We start from the raw sequence: 22,190 nt of genomic DNA, 5'->3' as shown, positions 1-22,190 counted from the left end.
TCTCTATATACAGGCCAACGCAGAGAGCCAACAGCAGAGAGAACAACTGGAACGCCTTCGAAAAGATATGGGTTCTGTAGCCTTGGATGCAGGGACTGCCAAAGGTATTGGAGGGTTTCTTGGTGTTAGGAACTAAAAAAAGGTTACACTTCTTTCTTTTATTTATTTATTTATTTATTTTTGAGACGGAGTTTCACTCTTGTTGCCCAGGCTGGAGTCTCGGCTCACCACAACCTCTACCTCCCAGGTTCAAGCAATTCTCCTGCCTCAGCCTTCCTGAGTAGCTGGGATTACAGGCATGTGCCACCACACCTGGCTAATTTTGTATTTTTAGTAGAGATGGGGTTTTTCCATGTTGGTCAGGCTGGTCTCGAACTCCCGACCTCAGATGATCCACCCACCTGGGCCTCCCAAAATGCTGGGATTACAGGCATGAGCCACTGTGCCGGCCGGTTACACTTATTTCTATCAGCAGGATTCTGTTTATATATGAGAGAGAGAAAGAGAAAAAGATAAAGGAAATGTGGTTTTATATATATATATACACACACACACACATACATATGCATACATATATATTAAAAAATAAAGGATTTGGAAAGGCAAATTTGAAATTATATACAGCTCTACCACTTTGGGTTCCTCTTTCAGGAAGTTTTTGCTTTACTTTGGCAATATACTTGATGTGTGCTGTGGTTTTTTTTTTGTTTGTTTGTTTCTAACACTTTTAACCCTCCTCAATTTTTTTTATAATTAAAGAAAATTTTTTTTTTACAGTTTGACCTTAATTTCAGATTTACAGAATAGTTACATGAATAATACAAATAATTGCCATAATTATTCTATCAGATTCCCAAAATGTTAACATTCTACCATGTTTACTTTATTCTTTATCTATATATGACTTTATATGTTATATAAATATATGTTTTTCCTGAATCATTTGAGTAAGTTACAGATATAATACTCTTTTACCTTGAATAATTCAGTGTCTTTTTCCTAAAAACAAGGATATAATGTTATATAACCTCAGTGCAGTTATCAGAAATCAGGAAATTAACATTGACATAATACTATAATATTAGCTAACATATAGATCTTATTCAGATGTAGCCATTTCCCCATGATAGCAGGAGAAAATCTGGATGTGCATTGTATTTAATTCTCACATGCCTTATACTCCTTTAGAATCTGGAACAGTGCCTTAGTCTGACTTTGTATTTCATGACTGACATTTTTTAAGCATGTAGGATAGTTATTTTATAGAGCATCCTTCAGTTTAGGTTTGTCTCATGTTTCCTCATGATTTGATTCAGGTGACTAATTTTTGAATTGTTGTGTTTTTTCAAGGAATCATATTGGGAGGCACGTGATGTTGATTTGTCCCATTACTGGTGATGTTAACTTTGAGTATTTTTATAAAGTGGTGTATGCTACGTTTTTCATAAAGAATTACTATTTTTAGGCCGGGCGCAGTGGCTCACGCCTGTAATCCCAGCATTTTGGGAGGCCGAGGCGGGTGGATCACTTGAGGTCAGGAATTCGAGACCAGCCTGGCCAACATGGTGAAACCCCATCTCTCCTAAAAATACAAAAAATTAGCTGGGCGTGGTCGTGCATGTCTGTAATTCCAGCTACTCGCTGAGGCTGGAGAATCTCTTGAACCCGGGAGGCAGAAGTTGCAGTGAGCAAAGATCGCGCCACTGCACTCCAGCCTGGGTGACAGAGTAAGACTCCCTCCATCTTAAAAACAACAACAACAAAAATTACTATTTTTAAATATGGCTGTTTTTCTGTTTGTAATAAGAATTTTGTGGGGTGATGCTTTGAGACTATAAATATCCTTTTAGTTTTCTAACGTTCACCCATTAGTTTTAATATCCATTGATATAATATCAATTTTTCTGTGATTATATGTTGCAAATGTTTAATATTTTCTCCCTATCAGTTATCCTTTGACTTTGTTCATGGTGTTATTTTGCCATGCAAAAGTTCTTATTTTGTTTTGATGTAGTCAAATTGATCTATCTTTTATTGCATCTGGGATTTTAAGTCACAGTTAGGAAGCCTCTATATATACCTATGTTAAAGAGGAATTCACCTATTTTTTTTTTGTAGATTTGTCTGGTTTTATTTTCTAAATTGAGATCCCCGATTAATTTAGAGTTTATTCCTGGCTATAGTATAAGGTATATAGGTCGGTGTTTTTTTTTCATAAATAGTTGTATCTGTATGATTTATTTAAAAGTCTGCCTTTGCCTTAGTGAGGTTTTTTTTTGGTAGTGTTATTTTTTTTTTTTTTTTTTTTTTTACAGATGAGGTCTGAGGCTGGTCTGGACCTCCTGGGCTCAAGCGATTTTTCCATCTCAGCCTGCCAACTAGCTTGGATAGGTGTATGCCACTGCACCTGGCTTGTAACAGCGATTTGAGATGCTGCATGTATAATGTTCCAGACCAGCCTCAGACCTCATCTCTAAATGTACTAAAGTTCCATGCATACTTGAGTATATTTCTATATTATTTCACTGGACTGTTTACTTATTTTTTTTTTTTTGAGATAGTTTCTCACTCTGTCACCCAGGCTGGAGTTCAGTGGCGCAATCATAGCTCCCTGCAGCCTTGAACTACTGGGCTCAAGCATTCCCCCTGTCTCAGCCTCCAGAGTAGCTAGATCTACAGGTGTGTGCCACCACGTCTGGCTAGTTTTAAGGAAATTTTTAATAGAGACGAGGTCTCACAATGTTGCCCAGGCTGGTCTTGAACTCTTGGCCTCAGGCAGTCCTCCTGCCTTGGCCTCCCAAGGTGTTGGGATCATAGGCATGAGCCACCATCCCCAGCCCATTTTTTTTTCTTTTAACTTGCTTTGGTGAGCAAGGACTCCTTACTTTTATGCCTGTACCATGTTGTTTTAATTATGTAATTATGTTTCAATATCTGCTAGATCAGATTCTCCTCCTAATTTTTATTTGGCTGTCCTTACATGTTCTTCCACATGAACTGAGTATCAACTTTATCTAGTTCCTTAAAAAAGCTTTTTGGTATTTTAGTTGGGATTACATTATATTCATAATTAATTTAGGGAGAAGTGACATCTCTATGATGTTCAGTCTTGCTACCCAAGACCACAGAGTGTCTTTGTATTTGTCAGGTCTACTTGTGTCTTTCAGGAGTGTTTCCAGTTTTCCACATGTAGGTTTTTCTTATTTCTTTTTAAAATGTTTTTGTTATTTTAGCCAACCTTTTTGACCAAGAGTTTTTGCCTGTTTCTTCTTAATTTTTTTTTTTTAAACAAATCATCTTTATGTATTTGTTTTGAGACAGGGTCTTGCTCTGTCACCCCAACTGGAGTGCAGTGGTGTGATCTTGGCTCACTGCAGCCTCTGCCTCCTGGGTTCAAGCTATTCTCCTGCCTCAGCGTCCCAAGTAGCTGGAACTAGAGGTGCCTGCCACCATGCCGGGCTAAATTTTGTATTTTTAGTGGAGATGAGGTTTTGCTGTGTTGCCCAGGCTGGTCTCGAACTCCTGGGCTCAAGTGATCTGCCCACCTCAGCCACCCAAAGTACTGGGATTACAGGTGTGAACCACTGTACCCAGCTTGAAATTTATGTATGTATGTATTTATTTTTGAGGCAGAGTCTTGCTCTGTCACCTAGGCTGGAGTGCAGTGGCGCGATCTCGGCTCACTGCAACCTCCGCCTCCCGGGTTCAAGCGATTGTTGTGCCTCAGCCTCCTGTGTAGCTGGGACTACAGGCACGTGCCACCACGCCCAGCTAATTTTTGCATTTTTAGTAGAGACAGGCTTTTGCCATGTTGGCCAGGCTGGTCTTGAACTCCTGACCTCAGGTGATCTGCCCATTTCAGCCTCCCAAAGTGCTGGGATTACAGGCATGAGCCACCATGCCCAGCCCCAGCTTGAAATTTATTCTGAGTATTTAACCTTCTTCATTACTGTTGAAAATGGGATTTTCTGGACCGTTATATCTTATAACTGGTTTATGTTTGTATGTATGAAGGCTTTTGATTTCTGTATATTCATCTTTTATCCTGCTACTTTACTGAATTAAGAAATTTTTTTTAGTTTTATCATTGGCTCTGCAGGGGTTTTTAGGTTAGTTTTCACTTACAGCCCACCTTCCACCCCCACCCCTGTATATTGAGGGACTGCCCTCAAGATTCAGGTGCAAGTCTATTGCAGCTTAGTGGAATCCTGCAACCAAATTGACTGTACTTAAAAGAAAAGCTCCATTTATTTATTTATTGTAATAAATTGTACATTTATTTTTTCTTCTCATCAGCAACACTAGCATTTTTTTTTTCTGGGACATCTTTCTTAAAGGAGTGATGCTTCTGTTCATGAAAGTTATTGCTCTATGTCTAGTAGAGAACAGCAAAGCTAGTAACGGACTGGGTTTACCAGTTAAGTGTACTCACTTGTGCCATCCTGTTGTACAGCTCAGCAAAATACATTTCTATGTGCCACAGTCCTTTAGAATCACTTCTGAATATGTGAAGTCAATGTTAAAAATACTGCTGCAAAGGGTCTGCTGTAGTCAGCTAACCTGTTGAAGGTTGGGAGAGTTTAAGTAAATCATTTGAGGAAAGTCACAAGTATAGTTGCATAATTGTTAGGCACAGAGTGAAGCATTTACTGTCAGCATGTCCTGTCATCCTCCTTTTTCAGGCCCACAGGCCCCTTGAGATTTGTGCCACTTGATGTTGCTGTCTCTGGCCACCCTTATTCCCTAGCTGAGCTCTCGCAAGCCTCATAGGCTCCTGAAGAGAGAGTGACTATGTCCTCCCATGGCAGTAGTGACTTGATTAGACTTCTGTCTGATTACTGGAGCTCAGCCCTCACTAGTTTTTCTGAATAGGGAATTTTACTTCTATTAGTGTATTTGATTTTCTATTTTTCCCCTCCCTCCTCTTCTTAAATAATACCCTGGCTCCTTGATAACATTTCACCCTGTATTTTCTGCAGACCTTCTCTGAACTTACATTTCCACCAGGAGGCTTCCTTAGCACTCCACACTTTCACTGTGACTCACCAGCACACTGGATCTGCTCAAATGTTGTTAGCTTTCATAGGAAAAACCATCACCCCTTCCAAGCTGTGAGCCAGTAAAAAAGAATGATGCTACTAGTAAGACAAGCTTCTTGAAAATTATTTCCCTCAGCTTAAAAAAATGGGACTCCTAGGGCTATTTGCCTTATGAAAGCACTTTGTGAACTAAGCTATTATAGAAATGTTAAGTGGTATTAACAATACATTTAGAAGAGGTAAGATCCTGTGTTTATATGTATCATGAGCACTTTCATCCTGCCAGTTTATGATCATAGTTACTTAGTGATTCAAGATCACCTTTTTGAGGAGGCATATCACTGATAGGTGTTTTCACTGTAGACAGCTTATCTCCTGTGCTGCACCCTTCTGATTTGATCCTGACTCGAGGAACCTTGGATGAAGAAGATGAGGAAGCAGACAGCGATACTGATGACATTGACCACAGAGGTGAGAGGTGGCTGAGGTGGCCCATGGCAACAGAGCATCTGCTTATCCTCACATTGTTTGCCCAGGAGTTTCTTACTTTAAGTGTGTAGCCAGTAATAGTGGGGGAGAGATGATAAAGGATACAGCACCAGAAAAGAGTTTCCTATATTGAGAGTTCCTGTCCTGCCTACTGGATGGTTAATACTGAGCTGATTACAGGCCTTTCATTGGTCTTGTGTCTTCTTATCTTTAGGTCCTAACTTGGTTTGAGGGATCCAGGACTTTTGTTTGTTGTTATTAGTATTTTGTTTTAAGAATATGTAAGGGCTGGGTGTGGTGGCTCATGCCTGTAATCCCACCGCTTTGGGAGGCCAAGGCAGGAGGATTGCTTGAGGCCAGGAGTTCTGGACAAGCCTGGGCAACATAGTTAGTCCCACTCTCTACAAAAAAGAAAAAAATAGCTGGGCATGGTTACTCACACCTGTAGTTCAAGCTGCTTGGGAGGCTGAGGTGGGTGGGTTGCTTGAGCCCAGAAGTTTGAGGCTATTATGAGCTATGACTGTGCCACAGAACTCCAGGCTGGGTGACAGAGTAAGACCGTCTCAAAAACAAAAAACACAAATAATACATAAGGTTATATGGACTAAAACAGTAAGGATAGAATGGCTCTGGAAACCCAAATTCCACTTGGCATAGTTTTATGGACTGTGTGCAGAATCTAATTGTTACTATTATTTTTTTGAGACGGAGTTTTGCTTCATTGCCCAGGCTGGAGTGCAGTGGCACGATCTCAGCTGACTGCAACCGCTGCCTCCTGGGTTCAAGTGATTCTCCCACTTCAGCCTCCAGAGTAGCTGGGACCACAGGCACATGCCATCACAGCTGGTTAATTTTTTATATTTTTAGTAGAGACAGGGTTTCGCCATGTTGGCCAGGCTGGTCTCGAACTCCTGGCCTCAAGTGATGCGCCCATCTCGGCCTCCCAAAGTGCTGGGATTACAGGCATGAGCCACCATGCCCTGCCAGAATCTGATTCTTGAAACAACCATAAGCCGGGCACGGTGGCTCACGTCTGTAATCCCAGCACTTTGAGAGCCAAGGTGGGCGGATCACCTGAGGCCAGGAGTTCAAGACCAGCCTGACCAACATGGTGAAACCCCATCTCTACTAAAAGTACAAAAAATTAGCTGGGCTTGGTGGCAGGCACCTGTAATCCCAGCTACTTGGGAGGCTGAGGCAGGAGGACTGCTTGAACCTGGGAGGTGGAGGCTGCAGTGAACTGAGAGCTCACCATTGCACTCAGGCCTCGGTAACAAGAGTGAAACTTGATCTCAAAAAAAAAAAAAAAAAAAAAAACCACGAAAACAACCATACGATTTAGGTCTTAGCTATGGCCAAGAGCAAATCTCCTTATTCTTTAGGCTGGGTTTTACATGTAAATTGCCTTATTTAATCAGATTTTTAAAGATGTAATTTACCAACAGTGAAACTCACTTTTTGAATATATAGTTTGATGAACTTTAACAAATATATACTTTCTTGTAACCACAATCACAGTTGAAATGTAGAGTACTTCCCTCACCCCCCAAAACTTCCTCATGCCCCTTTTTTTTCAGTCCCCATCCTGAACACCTAGTGCCTGGCAACCACTGACTGATTTCTGTTCCTTTGATCTTGCCTTTTCCAGAATGCCATAGAAATAGAATCACAGTATTTAGCCTTTTGCATTTGACTTTTTTGACTCAGTAGTGTAGTCTCTCCATGTTGTTGCATATATCAGTATGTTCTTTTTTATTGCTGAGTGATACTCCATTATTGTGGATGTTCCACAGTTTGTTTATCCATTCCCCAGTGGACTGATATTTGGGTAGATTTTAGCTATTATGAGTAAAGCAACTATAAACGTTTCCAAATAGATCTTTGTGTAGACATATGTTTTCATTTCTCTTGGTTAAAAATACCTACAAGTGGGACCTTATTTTAGCTACTATGAGAGAGGTATTCTTTCTACTTATAAAGAAACTACATTTTGGGCAGCATGATAGAGCATGCTTCTAGGAGACATTTCCTTTTTGAGGGAAGTGAGTACTTAAGTTTCTTAGAAGTAATGTACTGTTTTCTGATGGATGGGTGACGGGCTCTAATCAGTTTGTCTAATGAAAGAGTTGAAAAAGAATTGCCCTTTTTTCCTTGCAGTTACAGAGGAAAGCCATGAAGAGCCAGCATTCCAGAATTTTATGCAAGAATCGATGGCACAATACTGGAAGAGAAACAATAAGTAGGAGACTTTAGCACACTTCACTTGTTTCTAGAAGTCCAGAATTTTGGACCTCCACGTGAAAGAACTATTCTTACCTCTGAACTGGGGGCTCCCATAAGGGATAATTTTCCTCAGAGTAGCAAAGTTTCTCTTATTAGAGAAATCTTGTGACTCAGATGAAGTCAGGGATAGAAGACCCTTGGACCTGGCAGGTTAATGCTGATTATTCCTTGGCCTTTCCCTTGTATTTATGCAAGGAAGGATATATTGAGCTGATACTCTTCCAAGCCTACAACTTCAAGTTTTATCATTTGAACTCAAGTACTTTTGCTGCTGAGGAATGGAATCAAAAGAACGTAGTGTCCTGGTGACCACCTCAGATCTCTATTATTAGGCTAGATGTATAGCCTCTACTCCCCCAGCTTCTTGCTCTTGACCCTGCACTGTAAGTTGCCCTTCTATTAGCAGCCAAGGAAAAGGGAAACATGAGCTTATCCAGAACGGTGGCAGAGTCTCCTTGGCAATCAACCAACGTTGCTATGAAATATGCCTCACACTGTATAGCTCATTATAGGACATCAGGTTTGTTGAAAAAAGTGGGCAAGACATGATTAATGAATCAGAATCCTGTTTCATTGGTGACTTGGATAAAGAATTTTTAATTTTAACTTTGTTCTAAGACTGCTTGTCATGATTTCAAATTAGAAAATTATATAATTGCAAACAGCTTCACTTCTCCTGTTCAACAGAGGCTTAAGGCCACATGTCCAAACTTGTCTCAATAAGGAGGTGATATTTTACTAAAGTTTCCCACGTGCACATACTGACTAAATACAGAGCTAGGCCCAGTTTGTATTGTACTCTGAACTTAATGCAAAGTCTCCTTGGTGATTTTCGCAAAGTCCGTGGATTTGGATCAGAGGCACATTTCATACATAACAGCCCTTATAAACGTTTGCCCTGCCTCCACATTTTACAGTATCTTAAAACAGTACATTTCTTTCAAAGAATTTTATCTCTATGAGTCAGTACTCCAACTTAGTGGTTCTCACAGTGTGGACCAGGAGCATCAGCATCATCTGGGGAATTGTTCAACTTACCTCTTAAAACCTATGAACTCAGAAACCCTGGGGGTGGGCCGAGCAGTCTGTTTTAGAAAGCCCTCCATGTGATTCTGATGCATAGTAGCCTATGACATAATTCCAGACCAGGTGAATCTCAAGATACTAATCCTCACATCATTTGCCTTCTCATATTTCCCTCGTCTTGACCATCTGGTACCTGTTCTGCAGTTTAACATTCTGCAGCAATAAAAGTGTTTTATTATAAAGTATTAATTTCAATATTCTATACTTAGTGGGAACCACTGGTCTCAAAATTTGAAGCTATTCTTTAAGAGGAGAACATTCGCAAAACTCAAGCATACTTGGTTTTTCTCTGTAGTACTTTTGAATGCTTTATCTTCCTTACAGAATAACTTGTCTTCCTTATGCTTTAAGCTCCAAAAGGGTAAGGAATAAGTCTTAATCATTTTTGTATTCCTTGCACAGGACCTAGCAAATAATTGGTACTCAATGTTTGCTGGATGAATGAACTAAATTCCCATACAGCTACTTTATGGAAACTAACTGCCTAATCGCCACTTTCATTATAAACAAAGGAAAATGAAGATAAGACTGCAACAGAGGCCAGGTGCAGTGGCTCACGCCTGTAATCCCAGCACTTTGGGAGCCCGAGGCGGGCAGATCACTTGAGGTCAGGAGTTTGAGACCAGCCTGGCCAACATGGTGAAACCTCATCTCTACTAAAAATGCAAAAATTAGCTGGGTGTGGTGGCACGTGCGTGTAATCCCAGCTACTCAGGAGGCTGAGGCAGGAGAATCGCTTGAACCTGGGAGGCGGAGGTTGCAGTGAGCCGAGATTGCACCATTGCACTCCAGCCTGGGCGACAGAGCAAGACTCCATCTCAAAAATAAATAAATTTAAAAAAAGACTGTGACAGAAAGGGTTTAGAGAAATGTGCTAAAGAGTTACAATTGGCAAATTTAAAATTATATGTTAAACTATAACCTCATTTCTATCATATTCATTTATTCTCAATACCTGGGACACTGAAGGCATTCAATAATGAATTAAAGCTGTGCCTTATTTTGGTCTGCATTAAAGGAGTGGTCTAAATTTTACAAGATATATTTTGCATCAGAAAATCAAACTTCAGCAGTTTAACATGCCGGCATCCATCACCAAGGCATGAAGCAACACATTTGCTAATGATTCCTAATCACTACAGTGCTACATCATTTACTTAATAAATACTGATTCAGTACTTATATATACAGATAGTCTGATGGATGAGTAACCACAGTTATGTTGTTCAGGACATGATGTAAAGTTGAAAGGTGCATATTGCTATGCTTTAAAGGCTGCCTTTACAGTAGAAGAAGCAAAGTGTGCTTAATGGACTGCTATCCTCTGATGACCAAGCAAATGCAACAAATGAAATATGCACAAGGCTGTCCTTGGACAGTACTTGTTTGCTTTGCTCACAAAGGAGAAAAGGAAAGAAACAATTGAAAATATGTATATGGTGAAAGTATGTGAGTCTGAGCAGAAATAACAAAGGCAAAAGGATGAGGAGAGATGGAATAAGTCTAGAGAAGAAAATAAATGGATGAGATAGAGAGCTGTCTAAGCAAAAAAGGTGTCACCATAGACCTCTGATCTTATAAATAAGACACTTCAAAAGTAGCAAAAACAGTTTTAAGAAGGTGACTAATAGATAAGGTGTGTTGTGTTTAGCTATTTCCTGTTAGGTATTAGTAATGGGTTCCCAATGACCTGAGCCAAAAATGAATCAAGTTAAATGAAAACTGACATCTGATATGAGCATATATTATGAGTCTATTCAAGCACAGTTTTGAAGTTAGCAAACATCTAAATCCTCACATCTCTACAAGGTAGGTCAAAGTATGATTCTTCTCAGTTGTACAAGATAAATGGCTGTAGAGAAGCTAAGTAACATGTCTAGTCATAGTTAAGACAACAATCGGGGACAGTGCTTTGGTCTGATTGCCATGCCAGCATCATATTTTATCTGTGAAGGGTGGCTTGGTTGTGGAAAACTATAAAAACTGGATGCAAAAGTAAAATGCAACCTTGTTTGGTGACGTCCAGTTCCTCTGGAATTAGGAAAAACCACTTGTGTTTAAGAACAGGAGTCAAATCAGTTTTTAAGGAAACAGATTCTAATACAAAAACCTTTTCTGTTGGGTCTAGTAGGTCTGGACAAAACATCTCCCTCTTTTCCTTTTATATTTTCCTCATCCTCTTCTTGCAGCGCTGGTTGAAAACAGGGGAGGACCCCATGAGGCTGTCAGTGGAGTGGGAACCATAGCTGCTATCTGAGTCATCAGGGCTCTGAGGAATCCCAGCTTCACTCATGCCTGACATAGGCTCCTCGAAGACATCGCTGCCCAGCACACCATGCCCAGAGACATTGCCTTCTTCACTTTCTTGAGGCTCCATTTTCACATGGGCCAGATTCCAAAGAGGAGAAGCATTTACCTCTGCACCTAGAAACAGAGGAAAGATGGACATATACCAAGTGTATATGTGTAGCCAAGTGTAGAACAAAGAGTAAATATATCACTCAGAACCAACTAATATGCTTTGAGCTCAGTTTTCACTCTGATTCTGTACTTGGCTGGAGAATATGGTTGTTATTCTCTGCTTCAAAAAGTTAACCATCCCAAAAAATTACCAGCTCTGATTATCTTCTTTTCCATTTCTTCTACCTTTCTTTCCTCTACCTCACCCACCCCCATTTCCCCTAAACCAGGGAAGTGAAACTAGGCAGGTGGAAAGATCCCCTGTCTCACAGCCCAAAGACATGCACAACCACAGGACTTGTTCAGTTGTTTAGTTTGCCTGTCCTTCCTTCCTTCTTTCATGGGGCCATCTTGTTTTCCTGCCTTTTGTTTGGGTCTCTGGTCATCTCTTGCATTATGAAAAGTTAATGGTCACTACATAATGCTAACAGCAGTTCTCTACCTGGTCTTCTTTGAAGAGACATGGTCCCGAAGTCCGCAACAATTTCTCTTTGGCCCTCGCATCTCTCTATGTATTCTAGCAATGCTGTTCTCTTATGGTTATTCTTCCATAGTGAAAGGCTCTCTGCCCAACACTTTTAAAAGTATGACCTAATTCCATTTAGACCACATTTGAGGATTTGCTATTTGAGTCATTTGTGCATTGATGACAATTTATACTTGTAAACAACTGAGCGTCCAGACTAATTTGCAACCTAACTGACACGTAACCAGTCAGTTGTCCTGGCTCCTAAGGTAATCACAGAGTCTGGAAAAAGAAGCCAGCTACCTCTAACTGGGAAGCCCTATTTCTTTTTTTTTGAGACGAGTCTTGCTCTGTTGCCCAGGCTGGAGTGCAGTGGTGCAATCTCGGCTCACTGCAAGCTCCGCCTCCTGGGTTCACGCCATTCTCCTGCCTCAGCCTCCTGAGTAGCTGGGACTACGGGTGCCCACCACCACGCCCAGCAAATTTTTTGTATTTTTAGTAGAGACAGGATTTCACTGTGTTAGCCAGGATGTTCTCGATCTCCTGACCTCGTGATCCGCCCGCCTCAGCCTCCCAAAGTGCTGAGATTACAGGCGTGAGCCACTGTGCCCAGCCGGAAGCCCTATTTCAATGTCTTTCATCTTCAGTTTGTTAGAATACTCTAGCAGGGAAGCCAAACTCTGAGAACATCCTTGAGCAATTAACACTCCCCCATCTATCTGGCAGCTGTCTTATTCAATGAAGTACAAGCATCAGGAAGGACCAATACAGAATACTAAAAAAAAAATACTAAAGGAGGAAGGGGATATCTTCCCAACCCGCTGGATCAGCTGAATCAGCCTTGGTAATCAACGTGACAACACATATTGCATCTACATCTTAACTAGGGATTATTTTAAAGAATGCCTGTAAAGCTGTGCTAATCCTCTCTTCACTAATTAGAAAGAGAAGAATGCTGGGATCTCTAGATAGGTGAAACTGTATTCGTTTTAGGACTTTCCATTCTGCCCACTGCTGCTTTTGTTCTTCTACCTCTTGAGCTTGATTCCAAAAAGCAAAAAGTACTGAAATTGGCAGATCTCCCAGAATCAAAGTGAGTAAGTTTATTTGTCTTACTTGAAGCCTGTGGTGAAGCTTCAACCTCCAGGTTAGATGGGAAGCGTTCGCTCTGAGCCCCAAGCACTCCCATAGGCAGTGACTGGTCTCCAGAAGCAAGGTCAGCCTCCAGCTCCTCACTGACAGGAAAAGTGATGTCGCTCACAGGTTCCTCCTTGATCTTCACAGGTTTAGCGTCCTCTGTGGCCTTCTCAGGATTGACAATCCTTTCATATTCTTCAGAGAGTTGCTTACTAATCTGTTGGCAAGCAAGAGTCAATTTTCCAAGGAAATGTTAAAAGCAAGTTGGATAGTCAGCTTGTGACGTCCCATGGAAAAGCCAACAGAATATGAATAACAGAATTTTAAAACATTCACTGCCAATGGAAGGGATTTGTTTAAGGTGTTGAGTTTGCATTTATGAGTGATAGAGATATATAAAGAAAATTGGTTTGGCAGAGAATGTGTATGTCATTAATTAAAAGTTACATAAAGGTAAAAAAATGTGTTAGAACTGGGACAAAAGATTACATTTTTTTGGCTATAAAAATCAACAGTAGGCTGGGCACGGTCATTCACACCTGTCATCCCAGTACTTTGGGAGGCCAAGGCGGGAGGACAACTTGAGCCTAGGAGTCTGAGACCAGCTTGGGCAGTATCTAGTGAGACCCCATCTCTACCAAAAAAAAAAAAAAAAAAGCTGGGCATGGTGGTTCACATCTGTGGTCTCAGCTACTTGGGAGGCTGAGGTGGAAGGATCGCTTGTAGTGAGCTGTGATTGTGCCACTGCACTCCAGCCCAGGCAACCCTGTCTAAAAAAAGGGAAAAAAAAGTTGACATATGACAAAGTTGACAAAAAAAGGTGGATTATTCCTAGGTGAATAATCAATGGTGTGGGAAATCTGGATCACTTAGCAAAGACTTTTTTCTTGGGTGTTAAAAATTCCTAATCATATTTTAGACCTGCAGAAACTGAAACAGTGAACAAATGACTTAAGAGCACGAGAGCTGAAGAGATTAGATATTTCTGGTTCCAAGCAAAATCATCACCACCCACCAACCCATCCTCCAGGCAATATCATTTTACTCTGTTTTTTTCATAGCACTTAACATTATCCAAAATTGTATTTTTTTGAGTATGTGCTTAGAGACAGGGTCTTGCTATGTTGCCCAGGCTGGTCTTAAACTTCTGGCCTCAAACAATCCTCCCACCTCAGCCTCCCAAGCAGCTATATTAGATATATATATTACAATTCCAGTCAAACCATTATATTAGCTGCTTGAGAGGCTGAGGCAGGAGGATTGTCAGTAGGTCTGTGTTCTCTTTTTTTTTTTTTTCAGACAGGGTCTTGCTCTGTCACCCAGGTTGGAGTGAAATGGCACAATGATGGCTCACAGCAGCCTTAACCTCCTAGTCTCAAGTGATCTTCCCACCTCACACTCCCAAATAGCTGAGACCACAGGCATGAGCTACCATGTCCAGCTAATTTTTATTTTTTAATTTTCTGTAGAGATGGGGGTCTCACTATATTGTCCAGGCTGGTCTTGAACTCCTGGCCTCAAGCAATCCTCCCACCTCAGCTTCCCAAGTAGCTGGGATTACAGGCATGTGCCATCATGCCCAGCTCCTGAAATTGTTTTGATCGTTATTTATTGACTTGTGTTTGTCTCCCTTCAAAAACAATGTAAACTCAGGTAACTTAGTAACTGCTGAATCCCACAATGCTCGACTCTCAACAGGCACTCAATAAATACTTGTTGAATAAAATCAGACTAACTGCATTCTCTCAGATTCCATATACTTGTGGATAGTTTCTTCCAGAGGAAGTATCAGTGAATGTGGCCATTCACTGACTAAAGGAGACCCATGGTATTTGGCCAGGAATATCGCTAGGGCCATCATAAAAGTATGTTAAGTTCACTCTGTTCCAAGACTCTGTGCTCTGCACTCTAGACCAAGTGTTGTGGGATCCTGCTGAACACTCCTAGATTGCACAGACATCTGTGCCCACTTTTCAACAGGGTCGCCTCACCTGTAGCATGTAACTGTGATAGTCCTTGATGCGGTGCTGCCAGAACTTCTGGAGGGAGAGCACACTGCCAATACCCACTTCATGGAATACCTGCTCCATCACATCAGGAAAAGGAGTCTGTCCCAGCCGGGCCTCCCGGTCCACAGCAAAACGCAGCAACTTGGTAAACTTAAGGCAATACTCATGTGCCACATCAGTTAGGGTCTCCAGGACACTCTCATTAGCACAGTCAAAGCCCGCGTGGGCCAGGATTGTGGCCACTGCCTGGTAGAGGAGCTGCCGACAGGAGTGCCAGCTGAGTTCAGTCACAGGTTCCCCTTTCCCACTGGAAGTGGAGATACGGTGGTGTTATTAATGTTCTTGCAAAGGGGTGACCCCTCCTGTCTTCCCCAGGGGTTTTACAATTCCAGTCAAGCCACTGGCCTAGCTTTCCAGGGAAATTCCATCCAAGTTACATAGCTCAGTTTCATCCTGCTGCTATCTGGGCATGTCTTAGCAACCCACGGTCATATCTTTGAGCTCCTCCAAAGACATAGTTTGAATAGGCAATACATGTCTATAATACACAATCCAAAAGGATATCTAGTGAAAAGAAAGTTTCCTTCTAGCAACTCTTCAATTTTGATCACTTTTAGGATTAAGTTTAACAGTACAGCCCAGACACTGCTCAATGATGCTCTAATTATTTTACCACAACCTAGTTTTCATACATGCTGGGCAATATATTAATACAAACTTTTAGAAATTCACAGTTCCAATAAAGAGATTCTTCACAGTTGCCAGGAGTTTAAGATTCTTAGATTCTTATAAAATTACAAGGGACCATTTCAAAACAGGGAAGTCAACTCAATTTTATAAAAGCAATTTAAAACGTATATAGCTTACAAAGCATTTTCATCCTATCCTGTGTTGTGCAATGGGTAGGGTCTGTATTATTATTATTTCTATTTGCCAGGAGAGGAAACAGGTTTAGAAGGGCTGACTTGCCAAAATTTGTTTACATGTAATTAGTAAGTGGTAAAGCTTCTGACTCCAGAAACCGTATCCTGCATAATACACCATTTTGCCCCTAATCACTACTGCAGAAATCTTAATTTTCCAAGAAAAAAATTAAGAAAGCTATTTGATCTAAAAATAACTTAAGAAGCTTTTAATAATTTACCTGTCTCTTGAAATTTCCTACTGGCTTCTGCCTACCCCTGACAAAGGAATTTATTTTACCAATAAAAATAAAATAGAGCACAGAAAATCATTTTTCCTTGGTTCGTACTTGGCATGTGTCATCACGCACTGTACAAAAGTGCCTGAGTGGTTATCCACCCACTAAACTCTGACCTGTTCAATAGCAACTATTGCAGTTTACATAATAGTTTGACAATAAGAAAACTAATTGCCAAGTAACTTTTCATTTACTATCTTCATCATTTCCATGGCCAGTGTCTCTGGGCCAAAAGCTAAAGGCCTCATAAGTATCTAATAAACAGAGACAACTAAACCAATATCACTTTCCTAGAATAATATCTGGACCTCTTTCAAAGGAAAATAATTTTTTGGTGCCCCCATAACTGATGCAAATTATTTTTGTTATACAGTTTCCTAAATATGTATAAAATAAAACCAGGTACAAACTTTTGATGGTCATGGCTCTTACTATATAAATTTGATACAAAACTAAAAATGAATAAACAGCATCAATTTAATACGATAACATTATATTGTTGAAATTAAATTGCCCTCAATATGTGAATACAGTATTGATCACCACAGAGCAAGTTTTTTGAGTTGGGCGTGTCTATGCTAGCATATGCTGTGCATGTAATAACATAGTTATGCCTCCCCTTTTCATTATTCCAGTGACTTCAGAACCTTTGATTACAATGGACCTTGATATAATCTGGCCTTCACCTGGCCCAACGGCAATGCAACGCCTGTGTATTTAGTCTATTTCTGTACTTTTCTCATTAGTTTGGGAACCAATAAAATAGTATTACCAGCAACAGGTAGATGTAATAAATAACATATAATATCACTTCTGTAGTATTCTTGCCAAACATATTTAATCTGAATCTAATCTTGAGGAAATAATCAGCAAATCCAGTAACTGGGACATTCTACAAGCGACCTGAACTCATAAAAGACTCTAAAGAGGCATAACAACCAGGTACAATGCATGAATCTTTGTTAGATCCTGGATTCGAGGGAAAAGACATTTACAAAAGATATTTTGTAAATATACGTACAAAAGATAATTGGAAGAATGTGAATATGAACTTATTAAGTGGTACTTAATGTTCATTTACTTTGGTAATGGTATTATGATTATGCAGGAAAATTTCCTTATTCTTAGGATATGCATGCTGAGGAATTTAGGGGTGAAATATGGTGATGTCTGCAACTTACTTTAAAATGTTTGGGGGAAAAAATGTGTGCATATACAAGTATGCATATATGTATGTTTGTATATGTGTGTATATATGTGTATACACACACATATGTGAGAAAGTAAATGTGGCAAAATGTTAAACATTGGTGAGTCATGGTGAAGGTATTTGGATGTTTGTTGACTATTACGCATTTCTGTAGGTTTGGCAAATTTCAAAATGAAAATAAAAAAGTAATTGGCATTAAATACAACTTGCACACTGACATCTAGTAGCAGCTCTAGGTTATAAGGCAGTCATGTTCAGAGGATGTGGAGCAGAGCTTCTCAAACTTAAATGCACATACAAATCTCCTGGAGATCTTGTTATAATGCAGATTCTGATTCAGCAGGACTGGGTGAGGCCTGAGATTCTGCATATCTAAAAAACTGCCAGGTGATGTTGATGCTGCCGATCTTGGACCAGATATTGAGTAGCAGGGATCAATAACATTTTTATATTATTATTTCTTTTTTTTTTTTTTTTTTCCAGACAGGGTCTCACTCAGTCACCCAGGCTGGAGTGCAGTGGAGTGATCTGCAATCTCTGCCTCCCCTGGGTTCAAGTGATTCTCGTGCCTCAGCCTCCCGAGTAGCTGGGACTACAGATGTGCGCCACTACACCTGACTAATTTTTGTATTTTTAGTACAGATGGGGTTTCGCCATGTTGGCCAGGTTGATTTTGAACTCCTGGCCTCAAGTGATCCACCCACCATGGCTTCCCAAAGTCTTGGGGTTACAGGCATGAGCCACTGTGCTCAGCTTATATTATTATTTCTTGAACTATGTTATCAAAATGAAAACACACAATTTAAAGATTCTTGTGTAGACTTGTGGATTCCTAAAAATACCAGAATAAGTCCATGAATCCCAATTTGAAGACAACGAGCTAAACCCATAAATTTTTTTTATATTAAATAGAAAGACTAGATCCTAAGAACTATGAGGCCATGGACTTTTTTACATACCAGTGTATTACCCTGCTCCTAGTAAAGTGCTTGGCACATAGTAAGCACTCAAAAAATTAAAAAATACAGACCCTGAATTCTGAAGACTGGCATTCAAAACTTAGACATCCCACTAATTACCTGGAGAAACCTTGGCCAAGTCAATTACTCTTATCCTCAGTTTCCTCGCATGAAAATGGAAATGCTATTATAGGCTTAACAGGGTTGTTGGGAAGATGACTTGAGAAAAGTAAGATACAGCAAAGCCTTGCCTTACCGATAAAAGTCACTCTCTGGGTCACTGTGCCGGATCTGGAATGGTGCATTGGGATTCTTACAATCTAAAGGCAGGAGGTCATCAGGGAGAGGAGGTGACCCAGGGCATGAGGGAAGAGGTTCACTCTCTTCAGTTTTTACACCTTCTGTCTGCTGCTGATTCTGGGCCTGAGCTGTGGCAATAAGGTTGCGAAGACGTCGGTTGTGCTGAATCAACTGAATCGTATGGATGGTGAGACTACATGGCTCTGAGGGGATGTCCAGCATAGTGGGGGGCTTCGGCTTGTTGGCTGAGGGTTGGTGCAGGGGTGGGTCATGGACTTCCACCAGACGGAACTCCCGTGGGAGCAAATCGAAGGAACTTCTGTTGGTCTGGCTTGATGATATTGGTATCTCTCCCCAGTATCTCAACATTTTGGAATAAGAAGAGAAGAGGTCTCAGGATAAATGTAGACAATAACCTAAAAGTAATGTGTTTAAATCCTGGCAACTTTAGATTATAGGCTTCTGTAGTGAAAAATACGAGGTCTAGCCAGTTATTTATGTAAAAAGTAGGCTATTTGTGACCACTTAGAAAAATGTCAGTGTCAGCAAAACTGTAGGACCAAAGGTGTTCTCCCTAAATAAATTAAGAGAAATGTAACTGTTAGATGCTGGTTATTGTCATACTATGACAATTCCTACTACACTGAACCACAGGGTAGAATTTGGGTCATTAGTGGACCAATAGCTACAACAGCATCTGGAGCTCTAGTATCCCTATTTCCCATCTCACTCACTAACTCATTACCAGAACTACCATCATGCTCAATCCTGAACAATAAGCAAGGCATGATAAGGTATCTTGATACATCTGTGCTGGATCAATAGGAGAAAAACTAGTAGGGTTAAAGATAATAAGAAGTGGTTCTTACTTTCTGTGTCTTAGGCATGATCCTGGTGGAAAAATTTATGAACCATTAATCTAAATGGCATTATGCTTTCAACTTTTGACATATAGAACGTGAGAGATTTCTGCTGCCTTCTAATTGGTATCCCTTCCTCCAATCTCTCTTTGTATGTCATCTATTCTCTACGCTGCTGCTAGACTTACTCTTTTTAAAACTTAAATCAAATGGCTTCCCATTGCTTATTGGAAAAAGTCAGAATTCCTTGGCTTACCATTCAACAAAATTCACAATCTGGTTTCAACTCACCTTTGCAGATTCATTGTCCATATGTCTCTTCAAGTTCAACAAACGTTTATCAAATGCCAGGCATTCTGTGTGGGTCAAAGACTGATAATGTGAGATCCTTGCCCTGAAGTAAGGAAGAGAAACAGAAGCAGAATATTTCAATATGAAACATGGTAAGTACTGTTCTAGAGGTATATGGAGCTGGGGTACTGGAAGCACAAAGGAGGAGCTTCCTGGGTGAAATGACTACCTTTGTTCTAACAACATTATACTACTCAGTTTCTTGAGAATGCTGTACATTTCCACAGTTGACACTTTCAGCTGTGAACTCTGCCAGAAATGCCCTGCCAACCTTGCACATCCCTGGCAGACTCATATTCATTTTTAAGTACAGCATAAGTCCCCACCCTCCGTCACTTCACCAGTGCATCTCCCTTTCTCTGTTCTCACAGTGCTTTGCAAGTCTATGTCACAGCATTTATCCTTGGATTTTAATTAGTATTTATCGCAATAGATTTTTTCTGCCCGTCTATTTCTTATGGCCATGGTCTTGTTACAGGGCCAGGCACACAGAAATATCTGGCATTTGTTGAATGTTTACTATATGCCAGACTTCACCTTTTTTGTTTGTTTTTTTTTTTTGAGACAGGGTTTCACTCTGTAGCCCAGGCTGGAGTGCAGTGGTGCAGTCATGGTTCACTGCAGCCTCAACCTCCTGGGACCAAGCAATCCTCCCACCTCAGCCTCTGGAGTAGCTGGGACTACAGGCGCGCACCATCAAACCTGGATTTTTTCTTTTTTTTTTTTTGGCGAGACAGGGTCTCGCCATGTTGCCCAGCCTCCTCTGGAACTCCTGGGCTCAAGCAATCCTCCCGCCTCAGCCTCCCAAAATGTTGGGATTACAGGCATGAGCCACCGGTCTGGCTGGCATTTATTGTTTGATTCAATTCTTCCAACAACCCTATGAGGCTAATAATCTTATTATCCCCATTTTTCAGAGTGAGGGCTGAGGCCTAGTGTCTTGCCCAATGTCACAAATGGCGAGGTCAAAAATCGACAGTCTCCGGAGTCTGCTCTCTTAACCACTTAACTATTCTGCCTTAATAATTTCAGAAAAAAAAATAAATGAATGAACGAAATAACAAAAAAGTCGCCCTCTTCCCTTACTTTACCGAAAGGAGCACGAAGAACAGGCACGGAGCCCAAGGAATGCCCAAGTCCCTCCAGGGGTTTCCTCGGTCACGGTCCGCCGGCGCAGGCTCCAATCACAGGGTCCTGAGGTCGCCTGACGTTCAGGGCAGCCGGAAGACGGGGAGGTCTGGACCTGAACCGAGACAAGGAGGTACCACACTATTCACTGCTGCGTCGCAGAGCGGGCTGGGCGGCTGTCTGGACCTCGAGAGGCCTGAGGCAAGGATCGCGTCAGACCCCGAAAGCTGGTTTGTTGATTAGTGATCTAAGACCGCCGGAAGCGCTTCTTCTCAATCAAGCTATGCAACAGGAAGTCATTACGATCCCGTTGTAACCTCTAAATATGTCCCCGTTCTGCACAGCAGCCCGATAACCGTTTTGTTTTTCTCATATTATGACCTTCTCATGTTAGCACCACTTCGCAACGCTCCAGGTCGTGAAGGAGCAACTTCACCATCGCCGCCTACAGACGCCACTGGGAGCTTGGGAGAGTGGGACGTGGACAGGAACGTAAAGACCGAAGGGTGGGTTTCGAAGGAGCGGATTTCGAGGTTGCACCGGTTGAGGATGGCTGACATTCTCTCTCAGTCAGAGACCCTGGCGTCGCAAGACCTCAGTGGGGACTTCAAGAAGCCAGCTCTGCCGGTGTCCCCAGCGGCGCGGAGTAAGGCCCCGGCCACCAGTTCTTCAAACCCTGAGGAGGTACAGAAGGAAGGGCCCACTGCGTTGCAGGACTCCAATTCTGGGGAGCCCGACATCCCTCCTCCTCAGCCGGACTGCGGTGATTTTAGGAGTCTACAGGAGGAGCAGTCGCGCCCCCCGACAGCGGTTTCTTCCCCTGGCGGTCCAGCCCGGGCTCCCCCCTACCAAGAGCCTCCATGGGGTGGCCCTGCCTCAGCCCCCTACAGCTTAGAGACCCTGAAGGGCGGCACTATCCTTGGCACCCGTAGCTTGAAAGGGACGAGTTACTGCCTTTTCGGGAGGCTGTCTGGCTGCGACGTGTGCCTGGAGCACCCTTCGGTGTCTCGGTACCACGCAGTGCTGCAGCACAGGGCGTCCGGCCCTGACGGAGAATGCGACAGCAACGGGCCGGGCTTCTACCTCTACGATCTGGGAAGCACCCATGGCACTTTTCTCAACAAAACTCGCATCCCACCTCGCACCTACTGTCGAGTCCACGTTGGGCATGTTGTTCGCTTTGGAGGCAGCACCCGGCTCTTTATCCTGCAG

General features: G+C 41.7%; 3 protein-coding genes across 9 annotated transcripts in view; 2 read left to right on the top strand and 1 right to left on the bottom strand.

The window, feature by feature from the left end:
- Positions 1–8,417, top strand: part of GPN1 (GPN-loop GTPase 1) — a 21,911-nt gene extending 13,494 nt beyond the window's left edge. For both annotated transcript variants that reach the window (XM_019021256.3, XM_055377645.1), the window contains exons 12-14: positions 14–104; positions 5,403–5,510; positions 7,686–8,417. In XM_019021256.3, the coding sequence (XP_018876801.3) occupies positions 14–104; positions 5,403–5,510; positions 7,686–7,771 (285 nt within the window). In that variant the 3' untranslated portion in view covers positions 7,772–8,417. The remainder of the gene's footprint in view (positions 1–13; positions 105–5,402; positions 5,511–7,685) is intronic.
- Positions 153–21,654, bottom strand: SUPT7L (SPT7 like, STAGA complex subunit gamma). 6 transcript variants are annotated; one of them, XR_004069395.3, is made up of 8 exons: positions 20,942–21,080; positions 19,791–19,893; positions 18,596–19,000; positions 14,952–15,276; positions 12,940–13,177; positions 11,008–11,321; positions 4,433–4,560; positions 153–479 (listed from the first exon to the last, which is right to left on the bottom strand). XR_004069395.3 is itself a non-coding variant. In XM_031008156.3 (6 exons), exons 2-6 carry the CDS (start codon positions 19,802–19,804, stop codon positions 11,059–11,061), a joined length of 1,245 nt encoding a protein of 414 aa, XP_030864016.1. In that variant the 5' UTR covers positions 19,805–19,893; positions 20,942–21,654; the 3' UTR covers positions 8,380–11,058. The 6 variants fall into 6 exon arrangements, 4 of the variants coding, with proteins under 4 accessions (XP_030864016.1, XP_030864017.1, XP_030864020.1 ...); XR_010130029.1 differs by having other exon boundaries at positions 18,596–19,893; positions 20,937–21,064; XM_031008156.3 differs by lacking the exons at positions 153–479; positions 4,433–4,560 and having other exon boundaries at positions 8,380–11,321; positions 20,942–21,654.
- SLC4A1AP (solute carrier family 4 member 1 adaptor protein) overlaps positions 21,061–22,190 on the top strand; it is a 31,491-nt gene continuing 30,361 nt past the window's right edge. Inside the window, exon 1 of the mRNA XM_004029024.5 lies at positions 21,061–22,190. Within this exon, the coding sequence (XP_004029073.3) occupies positions 21,366–22,190 (825 nt within the window). The 5' untranslated portion in view covers positions 21,061–21,365.

The sequence above is a fragment of the Gorilla gorilla genome, chromosome 12, assembly GCF_029281585.2.
Source record: "Gorilla gorilla gorilla isolate KB3781 chromosome 12, NHGRI_mGorGor1-v2.1_pri, whole genome shotgun sequence".
Lineage (NCBI taxonomy): Eukaryota > Metazoa > Chordata > Mammalia > Primates > Hominidae > Gorilla > Gorilla gorilla.
Note: the sequence above shows the minus strand (reverse complement) of the source record. Positions and strands in the feature narration are given on the sequence as shown.

Coding starts and splice junctions, on each gene's coding strand:
- SUPT7L (XM_031008156.3), bottom strand. Junction 13,178..14,951: donor ATCACAGTTACATGCTACAG/GTGAGGCGACCC, acceptor GCTTGCCAACAG/ATTAGTAAGCAACTCTCTGA. Junction 11,322..12,939: donor AGCTTCACCACAGGCTTCAA/GTAAGACAAATA, acceptor CTCTGTTTCTAG/GTGCAGAGGTAAATGCTTCT.